The 20224-nt window shown below is 35.7% G+C and overlaps 1 protein-coding gene across 1 annotated transcript in view; it reads left to right on the forward strand.

Annotated features, from left to right (window-relative positions):
* The first annotated feature begins 3079 nt into the window (after positions 1-3079).
* Positions 3080-20224, forward strand: part of LOC145688002 (ribosome biogenesis protein BOP1 homolog) — a 48252-nt gene continuing 31107 nt past the window's right edge. The window contains exons 1-5 of the mRNA XM_081761666.1: positions 3080-3359; positions 9658-10098; positions 13170-13321; positions 13835-13952; positions 18855-19169. Coding sequence (XP_081617792.1) covers positions 3270-3359; positions 9658-10098; positions 13170-13321; positions 13835-13952; positions 18855-19169 — 1116 coding nt within the window. The 5' untranslated portion in view covers positions 3080-3269. The remainder of the gene's footprint in view (positions 3360-9657; positions 10099-13169; positions 13322-13834; positions 13953-18854; positions 19170-20224) is intronic.

Raw genomic sequence — 20224 nt, forward strand, 5'->3', positions numbered from 1 at the left:
CAATACTGAAGCCGTGTTAGACATGGAGTTAGTGAATGTAGATGGTGGCGTTGGAAAAGTCCGGGTCTCCTGAGGATAGTGGTGATATCAGAAACCGGGCTCCGGCCATAAGGCTCCAGAAAAATAGGGTCCCGAAGTTTTGGGCACGGGTTCTTTTTATACGCCTATTAAACATGGAATTGTACGTGGGTGGTGAAGTTGGAAAGGTTCGGGTCGTCTGAGCACAGTGGCAATGTCAGATATTGGACCCTTGTCTCAAAGGACCAAAAATGATGTCCCGAAATTTTGAGCTTGGCTTCATTCTATTTTTCTTTTAAGCATGGAGTTATTGCATACAGATTGTGTGTTGGAAAGCTCCGGGACCTGAGGCCCCAGAAATGAGGTCCCAAAAGTTTGGGTTCGGGTCTCGTTTATTTGCCTATTTAACATGGTGTTGTACTAGGATGTTGGCGTTTGAAAGGTCGGCGTCGATTAACGAAAGCGGTAATGTCATAAATTGGGCCCTGGTCTCGAAGCATCAGAAATGAGGTTCCGATATGTTGGGCTCGAGTCCACTCTATTTCTCGGTTAATCATAGAGTTGTTGCATGCAGATGGTGACGTTGGAAAGATCCGGTTCTCCTCAGCACAGTGGTGGTCAGGAACCGGGCCCCCACCATGAGGTCCCAGAAATATGGTCCTGATGTTTTGGGCATGAGCCCCTTCTATACGCCTATTAAACATGAATTGTTGTACGAGGGTGATGGCGTTGGAAAGATTCGGGTAGTCTGTCAGAGGTAATGTCAGAAATCGGACCCTGGATTCAAGGTCCCGGAAATGAGGTCTCGAAATATTGCTTTCGGGTCTCTTATATTCGGTTATTAAACAATATGTGTTTGGAAGCAGGTGGTGGCGTTGGAAAGGTCTTGGTCCCTTGAGCAGTGCGGCGATGTCAGAAATCAGGTCCGGGTCCCGAAGTTTGGGTTGTGTTGTAAACCTTTGCAATGGCTTAATCTCAATACTTCATTGCGAGAGAAAAAAATATCAATTCAGCTATTAAAATGGTTTTATCTTCCAACAACTCCACTTTTAATAGGCAAATAGAATTGACCCGAATCCAAAATTTCGGAATCCCACTTCTGAAGCTTTGAGACCAGGGCCCGATTTTTGATGTTGCACTGTACTCAAAAGTCTTGGACCTTTCCAATGTCACCACCAGTGTCCAATATCTCCATGTTTAAGTGAAGAATAGAAGGAACCTGGGCTCAAAACTTCTAGGTTCCATTTCTGAGGACTCGAGGCCAGGGTCCGATTTCTGACGTCACAACTATATTCAAGGGACCAAAATCTTTGCAACGCTACTACCCTCGTCCAACAACTCCATGTTTAATAGGCAAATAGAATGGACCCGAATCCAAAATTTCGGAACCTCATTTCTCGAGCTTCGGGTTCCATTTCTGACATCATCAACGTGCTAATGAAATTCAGACCTTTCCATAGGCAGCACCCGCGTCCAAGAATCCCACAGTTTTTAGTCGAATAGAATGAACGTGACTCCAAAATTTCAGGACCCTATCTTTATGGATTCGGGGTCCGGATTAGATTTCTGATATCACCACTGTGCTCAAGGGACCAAGACCTTTCCAATGCTACTAACTTCCTCCAACAACTTCATGTTTAATAGGTGAATAGAAGGGGCTCAAGGCAAAAGCTTCAGGACCCCATTTCTGGGACCTTGAGTGCCTGATTCCATTTCTGACATAACCGATGTGTTAAGGGGATAAAGATCTTTCCAACGCCATCACCCGTGTCCAAGAACTCCATGTTTAATAGTCGAATAGAAGAAACCCGAGCCCAAAACCTGGCCATTTCTGGGGCCTCCGGGCCTGGGTTCGATTTCTGACATTACTGTTATGCTCGGGGAAACCGGATATTTCCAACGCCACCACCCGCGTTCACCAACTAAATGTCTAACACGATTTCCCTGGCGTAGGAGAATTTGATCCATGCTCTTTCCTTAACTGTTCTGCAAATGGATTTGTATACAAGCAAAAGTAGTTTTGTCAAGTTAAACAGAAAGTTCAAAATAAGCATCTTGAAAGCAGCTCTTATTTGTGAAAGGTTACATAATGATTGCTTTTGACTATTGTAATGGTCTCTCCAAGAAGCTTGATAAAAATTTAGCATAACAACTAAAGATGGTTCTCTTACACGTTAAAAAAAAAAAAAAAAAAAAAAAGCTTGGTAAGGTGAGTGTAGAGGGGCGCCGAATTCTACTTCGCCCCGGGCGCCGAAATCTTTAGCTACGGCTCTGTATCTCAAAATTTTGTGATCCTTAACGCGCGGTCGTATCAATTGACCAGAGATCTAGAAATGATCATGACGTGCAGGAGAGCTCAAGGGAAAAGAATGAGAACTGTTCTGCAAATATTGGAAAAGAATCTGTTTTTATCTCGGAAACAAAACCTTCATTGACTGACGTGAGCTGAAATTCAGTGGTGCCATTCGGAGCATCAGCATTCGAATCAAAGCGCACTTGCCTTCAAACTTACCTCGCTGTAGGGCTATTTCTGGAAATAAACCTAACAATATTGGTACTGTTGGAAAGGTAATTTATGCTCTACAAATTTAATTAGGGATATTCTTTCCATATCTCAACTCATTGGGGAGATACAGAGCAAAAAAGAAAATATTAAGGTCAAAATATGTCACTTTTAAATGTTTATGTTAAATTTTTCCAAAACCCGTTGGGTCTATCCAAAGCATGAATAGACAAAATCGTAAAAAACACCTTATAGGAAAAACGGGAAAAAGAAATTCATTAATATCTTCATTCGTTTTGGAGATATGTCCTTTTATTAGAAACGCTCATTTTCTAGCCTCAGTAGAGGAGGAAGGGGGGAATTTCTGCTCGTATCAAGCGACCTGCGGTCTAGAAATTATCAGGATAGTGGACTTGATGATTTAGAACCACCAATTGCTTTTACTCTCTTGGGTTGAACGAAACCTAATAATTACGTGTTCTGCCTCCCGACTACCTCTCTGGGTGGCGAACGCCTTCTAGCCATCAGGGAGTCCGGACCTGATAATAAATATCGACATTTACTGCCGAGTGATTTTCTGAATGCACTATATAATAGACACATGAAAATGGTTTACACCGAAATTTCCTACATCTTTTTGTTGAGAAAAAAGGAAGCTTACTAAAAACTTGTCCTTTAAGAAGTGTATGGTGTATGTCTGTGGTGTAGACCATGTGTTGACGTTTTAAATGCTAAAAATTGAATTAAAATGGAACGTTCTTCAACGTCAAGGAAACGTAAGATATCTGATCGTGGGGACAAAACCTCTGAAGTAGTGCTTGATGTAGAAAATAGCGAAGTAAGTTGTTGTTCATTAATTAATTCAATCATAACTTCTTGTTTAGTATATAAAAGCATGACTGAATAGTTTGAGGAATACCAGCTAACTATGAAAAATTTTAAAATATTCTGAGTAACTATAAAAGTTGGAGAGATTGACTTCCAAATACGGAAGTCCAGCAGATAAACGGTAGATGAAAAGAGGATACAGTTTAATCTAATCATATGTTCATCCTACAGATTACGAATACGGGTACAAATTAATATGAAATAATGAAATTTATTTCGTTGTGGAGGTCTAGGTGCTATCCTACGTGCATATTGAAATGTACTTTCAAATTAAAAAAAAAAAAAATACCGTTTGCGATTTAAATGATTCCTTGACACCCAAATTATTTCCTTACAGATTTGTAATATGTGTACAGTCCGAAGCAAAAAAAAAAAAAAAAAAAAAAAAAACGAGCATATAAAAGATGAAATCCTTTAGTTTTACGTCCCACGATTATGCCCGTAGGCTAAAGGAGACGGTGATGATGAGTATTATTATGAAACTACGCCTAACAGTGCAGGAAATCAACATAACGTCTAAGTGGCACGAATCATGCCAGGAGAAACCTCTGCGTCCTTCCCTGCACACTTATTTTGGAGCAAAAGACTTCGTCGTTTCACAATAAACTTACAAGCTCATGTTGCAGGTTTTTTGCTGCGGGCTGTTCAAACTCACATGACCCCTTGCAGATATTATTACGCGTCCGGACGAATGCCATAAAAACCTAGCGTAGATTACATTAACCAGCTTGTGCTATGCGGCCACTAAACAGACGAATGCCATCTGACAGAGTAAGGCAATAGCACAGCAGGGGTGCGTCCGTGGGGAGTAGGCACGTCAGCGATGGAGAGTGAGGAAGTACATTTTCAAACAGTTTGCCAAGTGGAACACCCGGACTCACATCTGCGGAACATGTACCGGTATATCTAAATTAATGTTACAAAATCCTCTTTCAAATGTACACACTCATTTTAACTGTAGTATAGCGCTTGTCATAGTTTGACACTTTTAATCTTATGCTTGTAAAATACTGGTTTCCTACATTGTGCAGAAATGCTCCTCCATTGGAAAATACATTATACAATATGAAGCAAAGTTGGAACGGCTAGAGAGAGTGACACCAAATTTTGGATAGGTGTAATGGAAGTAGAACCTTATCTATTACTGAATAGTACCATCATGGTAGCCATCTTGGATTCAGATTCAAAATTTTTATTGGGAATGGGCTATACAGCATATCATTTTCGGGTAACTTTTCACCATAAATAAAAATCCAACGTTATTTTCAACTTAACTATTATGATTTTATAGTTATTTCATAGTATATGTATATTAATTTCCAAGTGACTTTCCAATTTACAAGATATCTTTGCGTCAAAAATACCTCATATTGTATACTGTAAGTGCATTGAAAACGTGAGGTCGCTTGCGGAACCAAAAATATTCAGTTGATCTAATTTTTCTAATACTTTACTTTGGTCTGATATAGATCCATTTTAGGGGGATAAGATTTAAAATAAAAAACTCGAAAGTCGAAAAATAAGGACCATCGTAAAAATCGACTTGAAGCTCGTGAATCGGCCGATCTTTTTTTACCGATAGTGACTATTTTCTGATGTATGAGCTTGAAGTCGATTATTTTCATATACTAAATTTTTCTGTGGACAGTAATGTAAATTGAGTTAGTCACTACAAACTTATTTATATATAATCGGTTCCTTGCCAAGGAGTGGTTGGTTACCTTCCGTAAGTACTGGGACGTTATCGATAGTGTATAATGACAATAATGTAATGCTTATCAAATTTAACCGTTTATTAATACTGGCACCATCAGGGTTGACTGGTTTAAACCATGGTTTGAACCTTGGTTTAAACCAGCTGTTTTAAAAAAAATGGTTTAAACCAAAAAGAAAAAAAGAACGAAAAATGCTTTAAATCGTGTGAACTTCATGGTGACGTTTCCACATATCAAACCATCTGCATTAGTTTTATCTCCTTTTCACCTTTTAATCAAGGCGTCCCATGTTCAATTCTCGATCGAACCACAACCCTTCTTTCATGTGTAAACCAAGTAGCAGTTTGGATGTCACTTTAAAGCGAAGTTCTTTATAACCTCGGTATTACATAAAGATGTTAAGCTTAAGCATACGAAACGAAGCCAAATTGTATGTTTTTGCTTGCCTGAATGCTTGTTTTATAAAAAAGCAAAGGTTGCCTGAATGTATTGATAGACATTGGCAAAATTTATCGACTGTCTACGTAGCTCCCAACATTAGCTTGGATTGGACTTCGTTTTAATTTTATTAAATTATATCTACATACTAAATTTGGAATTTAATATCTCAGTTTTAGCGTACTGATTATGATACGTTGACCTTAGATTTTATATGCAAAGCAATAACAGGATTTGCTTTGCATTTAAAGTAATAACAGGATTTTCCCAATGGCTAACGCGTGAGTTTCCCGATTTATATGTAATTCTGTATAATGGTTTCACTTGTGCAACTATTTATCTTTTTGTCCTGAAATGACTCTTGACAATTATATTAACACGTATGTAAAGATCAGTACAGCGTATTTTTATCAGGAGTCCTTCGTGAGTGAGTCGGCAGACTCATTGCATTTGTGGCCAATTAGTCCCGGTTTCGAGTCCGAATGGATTACAATTTCTCTCGGAAGTAAGCCGGGAAGCTGTTTGGATTCCGCTTTAAGCTTATAAGACCCCTTCCAGCATAACCTTGTTGTTGCATAATAACAGCAAGGCGAAACAAACTTATTTCTGTCCATATGTAATATAAATACCTAGAGCAAATTATTTAAACCAGAAAAACCTGGTTTAAACCTCCAAAAAACAGGTTTAAACCAAAAAACCGTTTTTTCTTGTTTTTTTCAATAAAAACCATGGTTTTTGCCAACCCTGGTCACCATAGTGTGGATACTAGTTGTGCGGTAGCGATAATGTATAATGTCTGAAAACGGATAAGTTAGGTCAGAAAGTTAATGTTGTTAATCTTAGTTATAATTCCTGTAGTTTCTTGGCTTGATTACGAAACTACTGTATATGCATTAATAAACTGAAGTGCATAACAGTGCATGGTGACAAATAGTGATGTCATCATTTCCTCTTCGTTACCATGGTGATCGCCATGTTGTTTTCTAAACAAACGCATGAAGCCATAGGAATACTATAAAGTATACTGTTAATAAGAACACACATTTAATAATAATTTTAGAATATTTTGAGGACAAAGTAAAGTTGACAGGAAAAGATACAGATTAAGAATGTGGGTCCACTATTTAGGAAATTTACGAGTGAAATCTAGTAATTAACGAAGTAACATATAAGGAACCTTTTTCTACAGGGGGCACATCTCTAGGTAGTCTGATAAGATAGAAATTGCATAAGTAATCTCAACACCATTACAATGAACAAAAGCAACTACACGCAATGCAAATACTCGTAAGGTACAGACTGACGAGCTGTCGGCACAATGAAAATAGAACAAATACTTGATTTGTCTGCAAGAAAAACTAATAATAGTCCACTTTGAAATCTTTGATGTTAATTATATTGGCACATTCAGATATTTTAGCCCACCGTTTAAAATATGAGTACATAGTTACAGTGGCTACAAAATAAACAATAAAAAAAAAAAAAAAAAAAAAAGGCACGAAGCTTGTAACCATATGCGTTCTGAGAATTTTCAATCTGGACCAATTTCTGGCCAGTTAATGCATCGGATCTTTCCTTATATTTCCTACATACCTTAAATATATAGCAACAAGGGAACATCCAATTATGAGTGGTTCAGCATAAGTTTTAAACACTATTTTTGTAGACCTACACGTTTGGAATGTAATGTGTGATATCGATGGTACTAAATAAAAAATTTTCCACAATTATTTAAGTTTAATATCCGATAATAAATAAGCTAAATATTTTGACACAACGTAACTTCTAAATGTATAAAACACAAAATCTGCGATATCAGGGGAAACATTTCACTCTCAACGCTTGACATATTTTGACATATTATTTACCTAATTGCTTGCTTTTTCTATGTTTTCGTGGTTTCATTCATTGGAATCTTTTAAAAACATATACAACTGTTTCTTTTACTCTGATGTTTGCAATCCGGAAGTTAACACGTCACTGTTTTCGCTTTGTACTTAGGTTCTAAGGCCATGTTGTTTAGAAAATAAAACTACGATCACCATAGCAACGAGACGGATGTGACCTCACACTGTTTCAGTCTATTTTTGTACACGAATAATTTGTTCGGAATCATAGCCTATCACTTCGTTTCACTAAAGTAACCTTGTCTATGGTTTCATATTTAGTACAATTATCACATAACCCTGGCTAACGAAATGTTTGTATGACAAAATCCTGTTTCGTTACGTTCAGATCATTAAACCACGTTAGAATGTGTGTGAGAAAAAATTAAATGAACTCTTTGAGTTTGACGTCTCACGGTTATGCCGGTTAGGCTAAAGGAGACGGTGGTGATGAAAAATCAATGAAATGGTGGAATGAAGAAAGTGGGAGAAAACGGGAGAACCCCGAGAAAACCCACGAGCACGGTGTTTGTCCACCACAAAGTCCGTGAGAGATTCCAGGCGAATTCAAAACACTTTCAGCGTTCTTCTTGTAAACATTTCTTAGCTCGATGAATGTGATACACTTGCGGCCATGATCTGATTGTAGGCTTCCAAATTATGCTAATGCGTAAGTATCGGAAGTCTTAACAACTTTGTCCGTCCATCTATCTATCTGACACAGGAAAACAATAAAGGATAACAAGAAGTAATTATCTGATACGAATTCAGTACCGGTACCCCAATAATGGGTTTAATTTCCTCCCATGACAGTTTATTAAATCTGGAAGTGGTTGAGTTCTGCCTTTGTGGTTTCAGCATGAATCAAAATAGAGTAAGGACGGTAATAGGACCTAGATAGCAAGAAGTTGTTTTCAGATGTCGATTCAGCGTCTCAAGAATATCTTTTATTTGCACTCTTATTTGAATGAAAACGAGAAATAGTAAAAATATACTACAACTTCTGCTTTCAGCATTGATTTTTATATAGCAAACATGATAAAAGAAGGGAAATAGTTTTCTGATATGGATTCAGCGTTCCTAGAACATGTTCCATCTCCAACCTCATTCTGCTATTGAAACTAGTAGATGTTCTTCCCGTTACAATAATAAATTACATAGTTTCGAAATATATCATAACTTCCCAATATAGCGAAATCCACTTGTTGCTATATTTTGCCCATTGTGGATGTTTCTTTATCATAAACGTCATTTCTGCTTTTTGATTGACGTCTTTGCTGTAGATCACCTTCCAATAAAATGTGTTAGGGATATGACTCATTTGAATGTGAATTCGTCTTTATGGGTGTTATGTTCCTTTGCCTTGAGAAATATATATATTTTTTCCTTTCCTTTAGCAGTTATTACTTGTTTCACTTTTCTACTTGGAAGTCAGGTTTCGTTCTTGAACTTGCTCGCTTTACTTATAACATTTCGAAGCACTATATATGTTAAAAAAGCGTTTGAACCATGGCTATTTCTATATTGCATATCGCTCATTTGCTGCAACAGTGACAACTAAAAAATCGCAACTTTTCAGGAGATGAGTTTAAAGGTTTCGACATGTTATAGGCCTACTTCCAACAGTAATTTATATAAAGAAACTGCTTTCTATCAGCCAATTTTGCAATTTCAGACGTCTCGCTCGAGCAATAGAACGTAGATGCATAAAGGGCTTTTTTCTTTCCATTAACTCAATAAGGGTCATTTTTGAGTTGTGTCATTGTTGCAGCAAATGAGTGACATGTGAAAGGAAACAATATAAAATGAGAAAATCAACCTTATAAAGGAGTGCGCCAAATCTCTACTTCAGCGATCTGAAATCACAATACAACAATAAAGTTAGCCTGCTGGCATGAACATTACCTGTCAGCAACTATCACTATAATCAAAATTCAGATTATACTAACTATTGACTTGCAATTTAACTCATACTCTTGCATGGGATGTAAATTTTCATCATTGCCGGTATTTATTGTTTAAGCCTTTGTAGGTGAAATCCACTATTTATTTTTTTAATATCATTATTAATTTGACTTCGATTTAACATCACTTTGGAAGCTCTAAACAAGCAAATCATCTAAATGAAACTACCAATTCTATATTTTAAAACTATTTGCTGTCAAAAATTACAGATTATTTTTAAACTTCACCATATTTTTCGTTTCAGACTACAAATGAACAAGAAGACTTCCTAGTGGTTGTACCAAACGAAGAGGGAGACAGTAGTGACAGCGAAGGGGAACATGATTCGTCTGATGAAGATGATGGTGAAAGTGACAAAAGAGAACAAAAGGACGGAAATAGTAATGAAATATCATCTAGTGAAGAAGAAGATGGTGATGATGATGATGAGGAGGAGGAGGAAGAAGAGGAAGATGATGATTCTGAGGACAACGAGGAGGAAGAAATGGACGAAGATTCTGTTGCAACAGAAAACAGAAAGAATAGGAACGAACAGAAGAAAGTAAATAAGCCGTCAAAAAGTAGAGCTACTACCCGCGATGAAACAGTAAATGATGATAATACCGGATCAGATATAAATGGAAATGCGGGAGAAAGACAAACTGAACGCACAGATGAGTACGCGAGTGATTCATCAGATGAAGAAGTAAGTGATTTCGTAGTCCTTTGTGCATTAGATATGTTATACCGTTTATGTTTATGCTTATATGATTATCGTTTACACTCGTTTATGGTGAAAATTAACACAAGAAAATATCAAAATAAATAGGGGAAAGCTGTTGTTATAACTGAAAACTGTAACTATATTATACTCGAAATGAGCATTACTACAAGAGATTAAGTGAAATAATCTCAATCGAGTCCTGTGCCAATATTAATTTCCTTTTTAATATATATTCATACACACAGCTACAGCCATAACTGATCTTGGTAATGAGTAGCCACTGTTTCCCTGTTCGCAAGAGTAATATAATTCATTTTACTATACTGTAATTGTACTACTCCAGCTGTACATATGATTATAACAATTTCTTGTCACATATCATCAATATCATTTAATATAATCATAAATACTTTATCCATTTGGCCTTTGTATTAATATGATTTCAGTTTATCAACTTCTCTTGTTTGTTATTCGGATACTGTTTAGGTCTAAAAGTTAGTTATTTCTTTACATTGTTGAACACTATATATTTTGTTCGTCCTCTTGAACATGCTGATACAGTTCTTATTTAACATGTGCTGCTAACCCCACACTACAGCTGTAATAAATCTTGTATGAGTTGTTATTTATTTAAATTGTAAACGCCAGAAATAATGAGTTTAGTTTGGAGCTTCATATTTGTTGTTTGAAGTTAGCGTCCCTTTTCAGCACTGAGGCTAGGTGAGACGTGGACCTACAGTTTAAGATGGAATCCGAACCACCTCAATAAGTTCAAACTTCAGGGTTCTCCCACCAGGAATCGAACCCTGGACCACGTGCATTAAAAGCGCACTCGCTAGCCATTAGATCAGGGAAGAGGGTTGGAATAGTGTTAAAAGTAGGAAAACAGTATTGTTTTAAAGAAAACATGAAGAAAATAATGGTGGTCAATCTAAGGAAATTCTGTTGTGGGAAAGGAAAAAAAACAAATATTATTTAATAATAACAAATTGAAATGAAAAAAGCTTACGTTAGAATAGAAAATATTTACAATGAAAGTTGGTGTTTTATTACAATATCGTAAAACGTGTCATCATGTAACTATTTTCTTAAAAGATATTCTGCAGGGAACGACTCAGTTATCAGTTCGAATATAACTTATGATCTTCAGTAGAAATTAACATCTTTATATAAAGAGTGAAATTATTCTTCATAATAGATAATTCATTTAATAATGATGCTCATGTTAAGTAATACAAAATATGAAATAGTTAATTGAGTTTCTTTTACACATGGATATAATGTTCAGAAGTATTAAACAGTATTGGAGAGTTTTGGGTCAACATTTTTTGGTTTCTTTAAATTGTAAAATTGATAATTCAAAGTGTTGAGAAAAGAACAGCAGGTTTCCAGAAATAGCTACCATGGAATCCGGTGTACTAATCACAGATCGCTCAACAAACCGTTGGTCTGTATTGTTATAAGAAATTTACAAGTCCAGAACTTAAGTGATCTTGTATAATTGATATGTAATAAACAAATAGTATTGAAGTTTCTATTATTAGGACACAGAATACGCAAACAACGAAACTTAACATTTTACACTAACCGTATTAATAAGAACTATATTATCCTTTTGTGTATCATAATTAATGGTGAAAGCTATCGACTTTTAACATCACACGGATACTTTGATAACAGTTCTATTTGTATTTATTTACTTATTTTCGCTCCTAAAGTCGAAATAATTCAGCGATTTCGGCATTACATCCTGATTCACGGAGTCCGGCGAAAACTAGAAAGAAATGCAGCTCGTGCCTGTCTTGCAGTAACCCAGATATATATTTGGTGTACCTTGTATTTTTTCAGTTTCAAGGCTGTATTAGAAGGGAAATTTTAGTTTAAAAAGTTATCCAAAGCATGCTGAGATCTGAATCTGAAACTCACGCTTTCATCAGGAATCGGGATTGTGCACGCACCAATAGCACGTGCGTTAGACATACAACATGAAAGCGCCATACAACTAGAATACTTTAAGTAAGAGTAGTAAAGACAGATATGCCCCTCATCCGTGACAGACCTGTGTGTGTAGCGTCCTGTTTTACGGGTAAATTAATTGCTTTTAGGTTCGTATTACTTCCTTTAAAGTCAGTCGAACTATAAAAATCGATTAATAGCTTTCTGTAAATTTAAATTCACGCCACGAAAACCCGCAATAATCCACCTGGCTCAAATAGAATGAGTTCTTTCAGTAGAACTTATTATATTTATGTTTAAATTTGTTCTTATGAGGCAAGTTTCACCATTAATATTGCAGTGTTTAAAATCAAGATTTTATGTGTAGGGAATCTAATTATAGTCTGTACTAATCGTACTAGTAATCTAGTCCTAACTGATCGTAGTGTCCACTTTGGAACTTCGTAGTTAAACTTTTGATGATTCATTATTCAAGGTTGTTGCTGTAGAAACACTGTTGTTTAATAGCTTTAAGAAGTGAGTGCCAATATATTTATAATATTTTACACTATTTAAACGCTTGCTTAGAAAAGGGTGGCACTTCGTGTCGAAGATGTTAATAAATTTCATTAAAACAATGGAGATATTTATATCTGTCATTGGTTTCGTGTAATTGAACTTCTGATTCATCAGTGTAATTACGTATTCCAAAGGTTTTTCTACAGTATGGTAATATTTTAATAGTAGATTGATTTTGAGTTTAGCATCCCGTTCAGCACCGAGGCTATATGAGATGTGGGGCTACAATTTAACTTGGCATCCAAACCACATGAGCCTCCATCGGGAGTAGAACCTTTCTCTCCCACACCGAATGCGCGTGGTTGTATAGCAATGAGGGTGTTCGCTTTTTTGTGTGTAATGACAGAATTATTTTTGTCATCTTTGTGTTCAGTGAATTAAGGGAAAGAATATATATGAAATCAGAGTAAGATCTGTAAGAGACAATGCTGATAAGGTCGTATATATCGAAGATCGTATATTTCATGAAGATTTTAATTTGTTATTAATGAAAGTTTTTTTTCTTTTTACGTTTTTTTTTTTTTTTTTTTCTTATTTAGGATATTAGGAACACCGTGGGGAATATACCAATGAATTGGTATGGTGACTACCCACATTTGGGCTATGATTGGGATGGAAAGAAAATATTGAAACCAAAACAAGAAGACGAATTAGATTACTTCCTCAGACGCATGGAAGATCCAAATTTCTGGTAAGTTTTAGCTTTCGAAGTTGTTTATTTCTTGCGCTATGGTTAATAATTTCTTTATTCTGTCAGTTGGAAAAGTGACATTTGATTTTATATACTTCCTAATTGAAGGTTCTTTCCTCTAGTTACTTGAAAGTGTATATGTAATATTAACAAGCAATATACAGTTTCTGTTTCCTGTATATGTATAGGGCCGGATTTAGGGGGTGCAAAGGTGCACGTGCCCCCCACCCCCACCCCTTCGTTGTAAATATACACCATCTAAAGTGAGAAGTTAGCAGTGAGTTTTGCAAAATCAATAGTTTAAATTAATTTTCCGAAAAAGGTTGAAGGAAAAGAATGCATCGAGAGCAGACACTTAGCATTTCCAAAGAAATTCCTCATTCACATCACAGATGCCTAAAGGCATTTAAAAAACTCAAATTTAATTCAAATGTACCGATAGGTATTAGTGCACCCTAACTCTCTATTAATTGAACACAATGTTGATTACGTGAATGTATATTTCAATTTCAGGCGGATGGTGAAGGATCATCAAACCGGTCAAGATGTTGTATTGAGCGATAAAGATCTTGACCTTATAGAAAGATTACAGAATGCCAAAATACCTGATCTAAATTATAATGAGTATGAAGTAAGTATTGATTTCTGTGGAATAATAGAAATAATAGATTATTATTACCATATTGGTCCGAATATAGTATAAAAAACAGTTGCATAAAGAAAACATACCCATACTGAAATTGCAGCATTTGAAAAATTAAGTGTTTACTTCAGACCACGCCGAACTATACCATTTGTATCACTCTCACGCGACTGTTCTACAGATGATGCACTATCAGAAGAAGGTGCAATAAAGGCTTCGATTAAATTTTTAAAAAGAACTATATAGTATTTTCAAAGTGTAACATTTTTTTCCTTTAAAATAATCTCAAGAACTTTGGGTCATATTATGTTTTAGGTCGATATTCAGACCAATACGATATGTACTGAATAATTTTATGACCGTGTTTGTTTTGCTTAAAAGTTAAATAACATGAAACTATGGCTGAGCATTAGAAACACAAGGCTGTGTTCTTCATTTAAAAGACAGGAGTCCATTAACGTAAATAGTTTGTTGCTAAAATTGATATACAATAGTTTATTTAAACTGTAAATCGTTGGACTGAACTAGTTTTCTTATTCTATTCAGTAACTAACATTAGTGTGTATCTGTCGGCTACATTTGCATTTATAGGCCTAAGGATCATTTTCATTCGCTTCACGAGAATGATTTGTAATTTTAGTTACTGTGTATTTGTGTGTGAAGAAGTTAAAGAGAGTGTTGATGGTCTAATAGTTTCTTTTGGGAGTACGGTATACAAGTAGTAGAATACCTAACTTTGCCTCCGGTGCGAGCGATCCCGGGTTCGATTCCCAGTGGGGCCACTCGGTCGAAGAAATGTCAAACGCTTTTTCAGGCCAGCCACCTTGAATCAGGTTTTCCTGGGTTTTCCTCATTCCCACCAGGCAAATACTGGGGTGGTACCTAACTTATAGGTCCCAGGCTGCTTCCTTCCTTCCCTTTCCCCGAATTGTGTGCTCGCCGAGAGACGTCATCCCTCAAAACGTGAAGGGCGCGAAAGCCCAGAAATCTAAATTCTATCCCATAGAACACCTAACTTTGTTGCAAAGGCTACACAAATTTAAATCCTTTGTTTCCGTGGTTTTTCTTTTATTTTTGTGTTTCTTCGTACTTTCTCATTCCACCAATTCTTACCCTCTTCCACTTGGATTTATTAACCGTATGCGTTAGCTTACAAGGCATAACCACGCAAAGTCTAAACATTTTATTTGAGTTTCATTTTATTGCAATAAATAAAGATAGCATGTTTGTAGAAAAATACATAATATTGTATAAAATCCTTATATATAAGAAATCTTTTGTAAGAAGTCTTTTAAGTTAATCTTGAATCCTCATTTCAAAAGAGGTTTCAAGATTAACTTAAAAGACTTTTTGTGTGTTGCTGCGACAATTTATTTTATATAGTAAAGAAAATGTTTTCTGATATTTATTTAAAATGAGAATAGTATTTTACAGTTTTTTCTTCTTAGTGATATGTTACCGGTATTGTATGCCACAAAAGGAACTACATGTCTATATTCTTGAGAACAAAATTATTATGATTTAGTCGTAGAGTGGCTTACCCTTAGTGGTGTAAAACTTATAATTAACATTGAAAATTTGAGATGTAGCTCCATTTTCAGCACTAAACGTATGTTGAGACAGAACCTACTGCTGAACCCTTAGATGCACTTCTGAAAAATTCACCGGACTTACACTTCCGGATGCATTTTGACTCACATAACTAAGAAGTATACTTGAAATCGTTATTTTACTTCTGTAGTATTTTTGTGGTAGAACAATGCTAATCCGTGTTGCGTGTTCAGGATTCCATTTCCTATCGGAACTTCGGTGGCTCAGTGGTAGAGCATTCACCTCTGGTGCATGGGTCCCTGGTTCGATCCCAGGTCGCGCCAATTGGACTTCGTGGTGGACAAATGCCGTGTGTGGGGGTTTTCTCGGAGTTCTCCCGTTTCCTCCTACTTGTCATTTCACCATTGCATTCATTTCTCAGTGCTCATAGCTAGTCACTTTTTTATTATTACTAAAAGTTACTTTTTTTTTAAGTTAGTCACTAAAAGTGTTTTTTTTTTTTTTTTTTTTTTCAAATTTGTCACTAAAAGTTACTTTTTGGAAGGTAAAGTTACTTTTTCGTGTGATTTATGTTTTGCATTGGTAGCTTTCTAAGAAAAATATAAAAATAAATGGAAAAAGGCAGAAACTTGTTACTCATTACTCTTCTGGAAGCTTCAATACTTGCTGCCACATGTCAGCTTTATTCTCACTTCAGCTTTTATTCTTTCTAAACCACAGCACAATGGATGGTTGGTGGATGCTTAAGCTCTCATGGTGGGGTTAAGAACGCTTCTGGTCTATTCTTTCTTCTATCGTAATAGTCTTTTAGTTTTCTCTCGTTATAGTTAACGCTCCGCTCAACGTTGTGTGTGTGTGTGTGTGGTTGGTCATGTTCGTCTTGTGTTATGCTTCTTGTATGTTCTTCTTAAGAGTAGGTGATGAATTTGAATATTTCATGACTTTGAGAACTCTCAATGCTAAGTTAAATATAATGTTTGGGATGAAGAAATTCGGAAATAGGCCAGAAGTGGTTCCAGTTACTCAGAAGCTTCTTACATCTGCCAGGTCAGCTTACCGTAACTACAAAGCATACCTAGAAAACCTAAGAAAGGAGGAAGCTCAGAAAGAAGAACTAAAGAAGAAAAGATGAAAGAAAACAACAAATCGAGAGGTGATGGGGAAATTAACAAACGACAAAAGGGGCGTGATGGGATTTTGGTCACTTTTTCGTGTGCTTTTGGTCACTTTTTAACTATTTACAAGAGAACAGACCACTATGAGCCCTGATTTCTCATCATCACCCGTCTCCTTGAGTCTAACCGACATAACCGTGGGACGTAAGCTGAAAGATTTCATTTCATTTCCTGTCGGAACTTAAGTAGTTCATACCATACCTAAAACTGTAAGTCGCCTTAAAGCGAAGGAAGGCAAAGTGCCAAATCACAATTACAAACAATATAATGCAAACAAGGATTGTTTCCCCTTGTTGAGAACATAAGAAAAATTTCATCATCACCACCTACATCATGCTCGCGGGTTTTCTCGGGGTTCTCCCGTTTCCTCCCACTTTCATCATTCCATCATTTCATTCATTTCTCATAATCAGCGTCTTCTTTAGCCTAACCGGCATAACCGTGGGACGTAAAACTTAAAGATTTCATTTTTTAATTTACACATAAATTATTGAATATAATTGCAGTGGATGTTAATTTCAAAGATAAATAATTGCTACATTTTTCTTTTCCGTTCAAAAAGTTGTTTGTGAACATAGTTGCACAAGTAAGTATGATCGAACATTTAAAAATAGTCCCTTTAAAAAGAAATCAAAACATGTCTCAACGCCAGCAAGTAAAAGTATACCTAAGAAAGTGGTAATTTCGTTAGTTTCAATTTCCTTCCAAGTTACTCGTTTTCCTTCCTATTCACTTTCTTCTGCATTGATACAAAGACCAATTTCTTCCAAAAGATAGGGCTAAAAAAAAGTCAAATGCCCTTTTTGGTGTAGTCACAGTAACAGTAGAAGCGAACCGGGAGCGTTTCTTACAATATTACAGGCACGAGTCTGGGAACATTTAGATTGGTACTTGCACCAATTCAGTTCCGTCTTTGGACACGTGCTAACGGTACCTCAACTTTTATCCTGTTGAAATTACTTACTGTTTGCAAGGCAAGTGGCAACTCGAATATCGTCATCACTCAGTTTCACTGAGACCTTCATTCCTCGAATTTGTAGCGATTGAATCAGAAACAGAGTATTTCATGTTTGCTGAAGTTCAGAGTAATCTTCCGTTCCCTCTAAAAGTTATCGTTCAAATATTTCTTCTTCCTGAATATTCGTTTTAGTTCGTAACGACACTGCTGAGTAGAACATGAAGTAATACACACAAATACTGAAGCACAATTGGACTTTTGTAGCGTGAGGGGGAGAGGAGGAGAAGGGTTAAACATTCATTTATAGGCTTCATTGCAACCGTGATAATCAGTGTCAATATAAATTTGAAATTATTGTGGTTTGTAGCAAGAAGAATGACCCTAAAAGTATAAATGTCAAATATACCAATATAATGTAAAGACTGAGTTCTCGTTAAGTATCACGTGACACAGACACATTTGTGAATAAATATTTATTTCACATTAGCACGTAAAACCACAAATTAAGTTAGAAGCTGTCACAAGAGAATAACTTTAAAAAACGTAGATAAAGCATTAAAAAATAAATAAGTAAAATCTTAATTCATATATTTGCAGGGTCCCAATTTAACTTGGAAGTGTATCTAAGAGTTAATTGGATTCCGGAGCACTACTTCGGTTTATGTCGAAGATTTCGCCTGACAGGTTTCGAATCCGGAATCACGCGCGTTAAAGACTGTTACGAAGGAGCACTTAATATAGATGTCATTTCAGGTGTAATTGTATTTTCTGTGCTTCTGTGTTATCTTACTTTTTTGTGTTCTGTATTTTTAATGTTCCCTTTTATGTGTTCTGTTTCCCTTTTATGCGTTTCCTGTACTTTCAGTATATACTTGACAGTGTTTTATATGTGTCGTGTTTTCAACCGTTTATAATTTACAGTAATACTGACGGTTGTGTTCCTAAGATGTCAGTACTTCTCTTTTCAGTTTCTCACCAGTATTTCAGGTAAATTTCGCGATTGCCATTCATGAAAAATTGAAAAGAAAAATACTGACAACTTAGGAACATATCTATTGTTATTGTATATTTGAAATATGTTCTTTACCTTTACTTAGTAATTGTTTGAAAATTGTTTCCACTAAGAAACTTAAACATCGTCGAAGTATATTTCCCTGAGAACCACGTTGTTTCAATTTTATGTTTTATGTGATTATTTTGTTATAGCCATGGGTAGAATGGTTCAGCTCGCAGGTGATGCAGATGCCAATTAGAAGGTTCCCACCACATAAACGTTCATTCCTTCCGTCCAAAATAGAAAAAGAGAAGATATCCCGCATGGTGCATTCAATGAAAATGGGGTGGATGAAACCTCGACAACCAAAAGACAGGGAACCAAAGTTTTATATGCTCTGGGACTCAGACGATAAAGAAGAAAAAATGAGAAGAATCCATGACCACATTCCAGCACCAAAGCGTCATCTACCTGGTCATGCAGAGTCGTACAATCCTCCACCAGAGTATTTGTTTGATGAGAAAGAGGTGAGAAATTTAAGTATATATTCTATAATTATTATTCGGCAATTTGTAAACGTATTCATTTACTGCGTCTAAGCTTTAATGTACTGTTTCGGGGTTTGTGACGCCTTCTGAGCAAATCTGGGGAGTTCACATTCAACTCATCTCACTTCGAATTTTATCCTGTTCTATGTCTTGTTCACGGCAAACAATAGGAATTCAAGAGTATTTATCCAACCTATAATTTACAGCAGAACTAGAGTTCAATTAACAAATTAGATTTTTTTAGATATCTCGATTTTCAGGTCTAATGACAAAATTTTTGACTGTGATATTCAGAAAACGTACTGCTTACAGTATAATTGCTTTGTTCACAAAAATTCACACATTCTAACAAAATAAAGGCTAATGTTTGAATTTTTTTCCTCTTTAAGTTTACAGATTGATGATTTCACAAAAACTACGAAATGAGTTAAGAATCACTAGTTATTTAGGATTGAAAAATGAGTACCTCGTTAGAAAATAGGAAATTCAAGCTTTAAGATTTCTGAACAATGAAACCTCTTTAAAAATCGATAGGTTTTTATGGGTCAGTCTCCTCTCTCACTTTTCGGCTATAGAAAATAGCATGAAAAATTGGTCTCAATATCTACCGTAAAATTGAATTTTAAAAAGAATTTATTGTGAATATAAAAATATTTTAATGATAAATTGACTCATTCACGGGCAAATCATGCAAATTGTAAATGTTTCAAATATTAAATTGGAGTGTCAAAAAGGAACATACGGTAAAAACCAGAATTAAAGAACGCATTAGAGACACACGAAATGAAGATACAACTATGTGAGATGTATCGAAACTTCTTAATTTATCTAGGTACAGTATTGGAAAAGTTAAAGTGTAACAGATCGTTGTCTTACATTGAAAGAAGTATTCATGAGTCATTTTTCATCAGAACAAAGAACTCAAGTTTGAATTAAGACAAGAAAAGCTTGGATAGACAATATGATTTTATTAACATTAATAATAATAATGACTTTAATGTTGAAATAAGAATATTTTTAACTCAGTGTCATAT

Source organism: Thermobia domestica, chromosome 1 (assembly GCF_964235325.1).
Source record: "Thermobia domestica chromosome 1, izTheDome1.hap1.1, whole genome shotgun sequence".
NCBI classification, from domain to species: Eukaryota; Metazoa; Arthropoda; class Insecta; order Zygentoma; family Lepismatidae; genus Thermobia; species Thermobia domestica.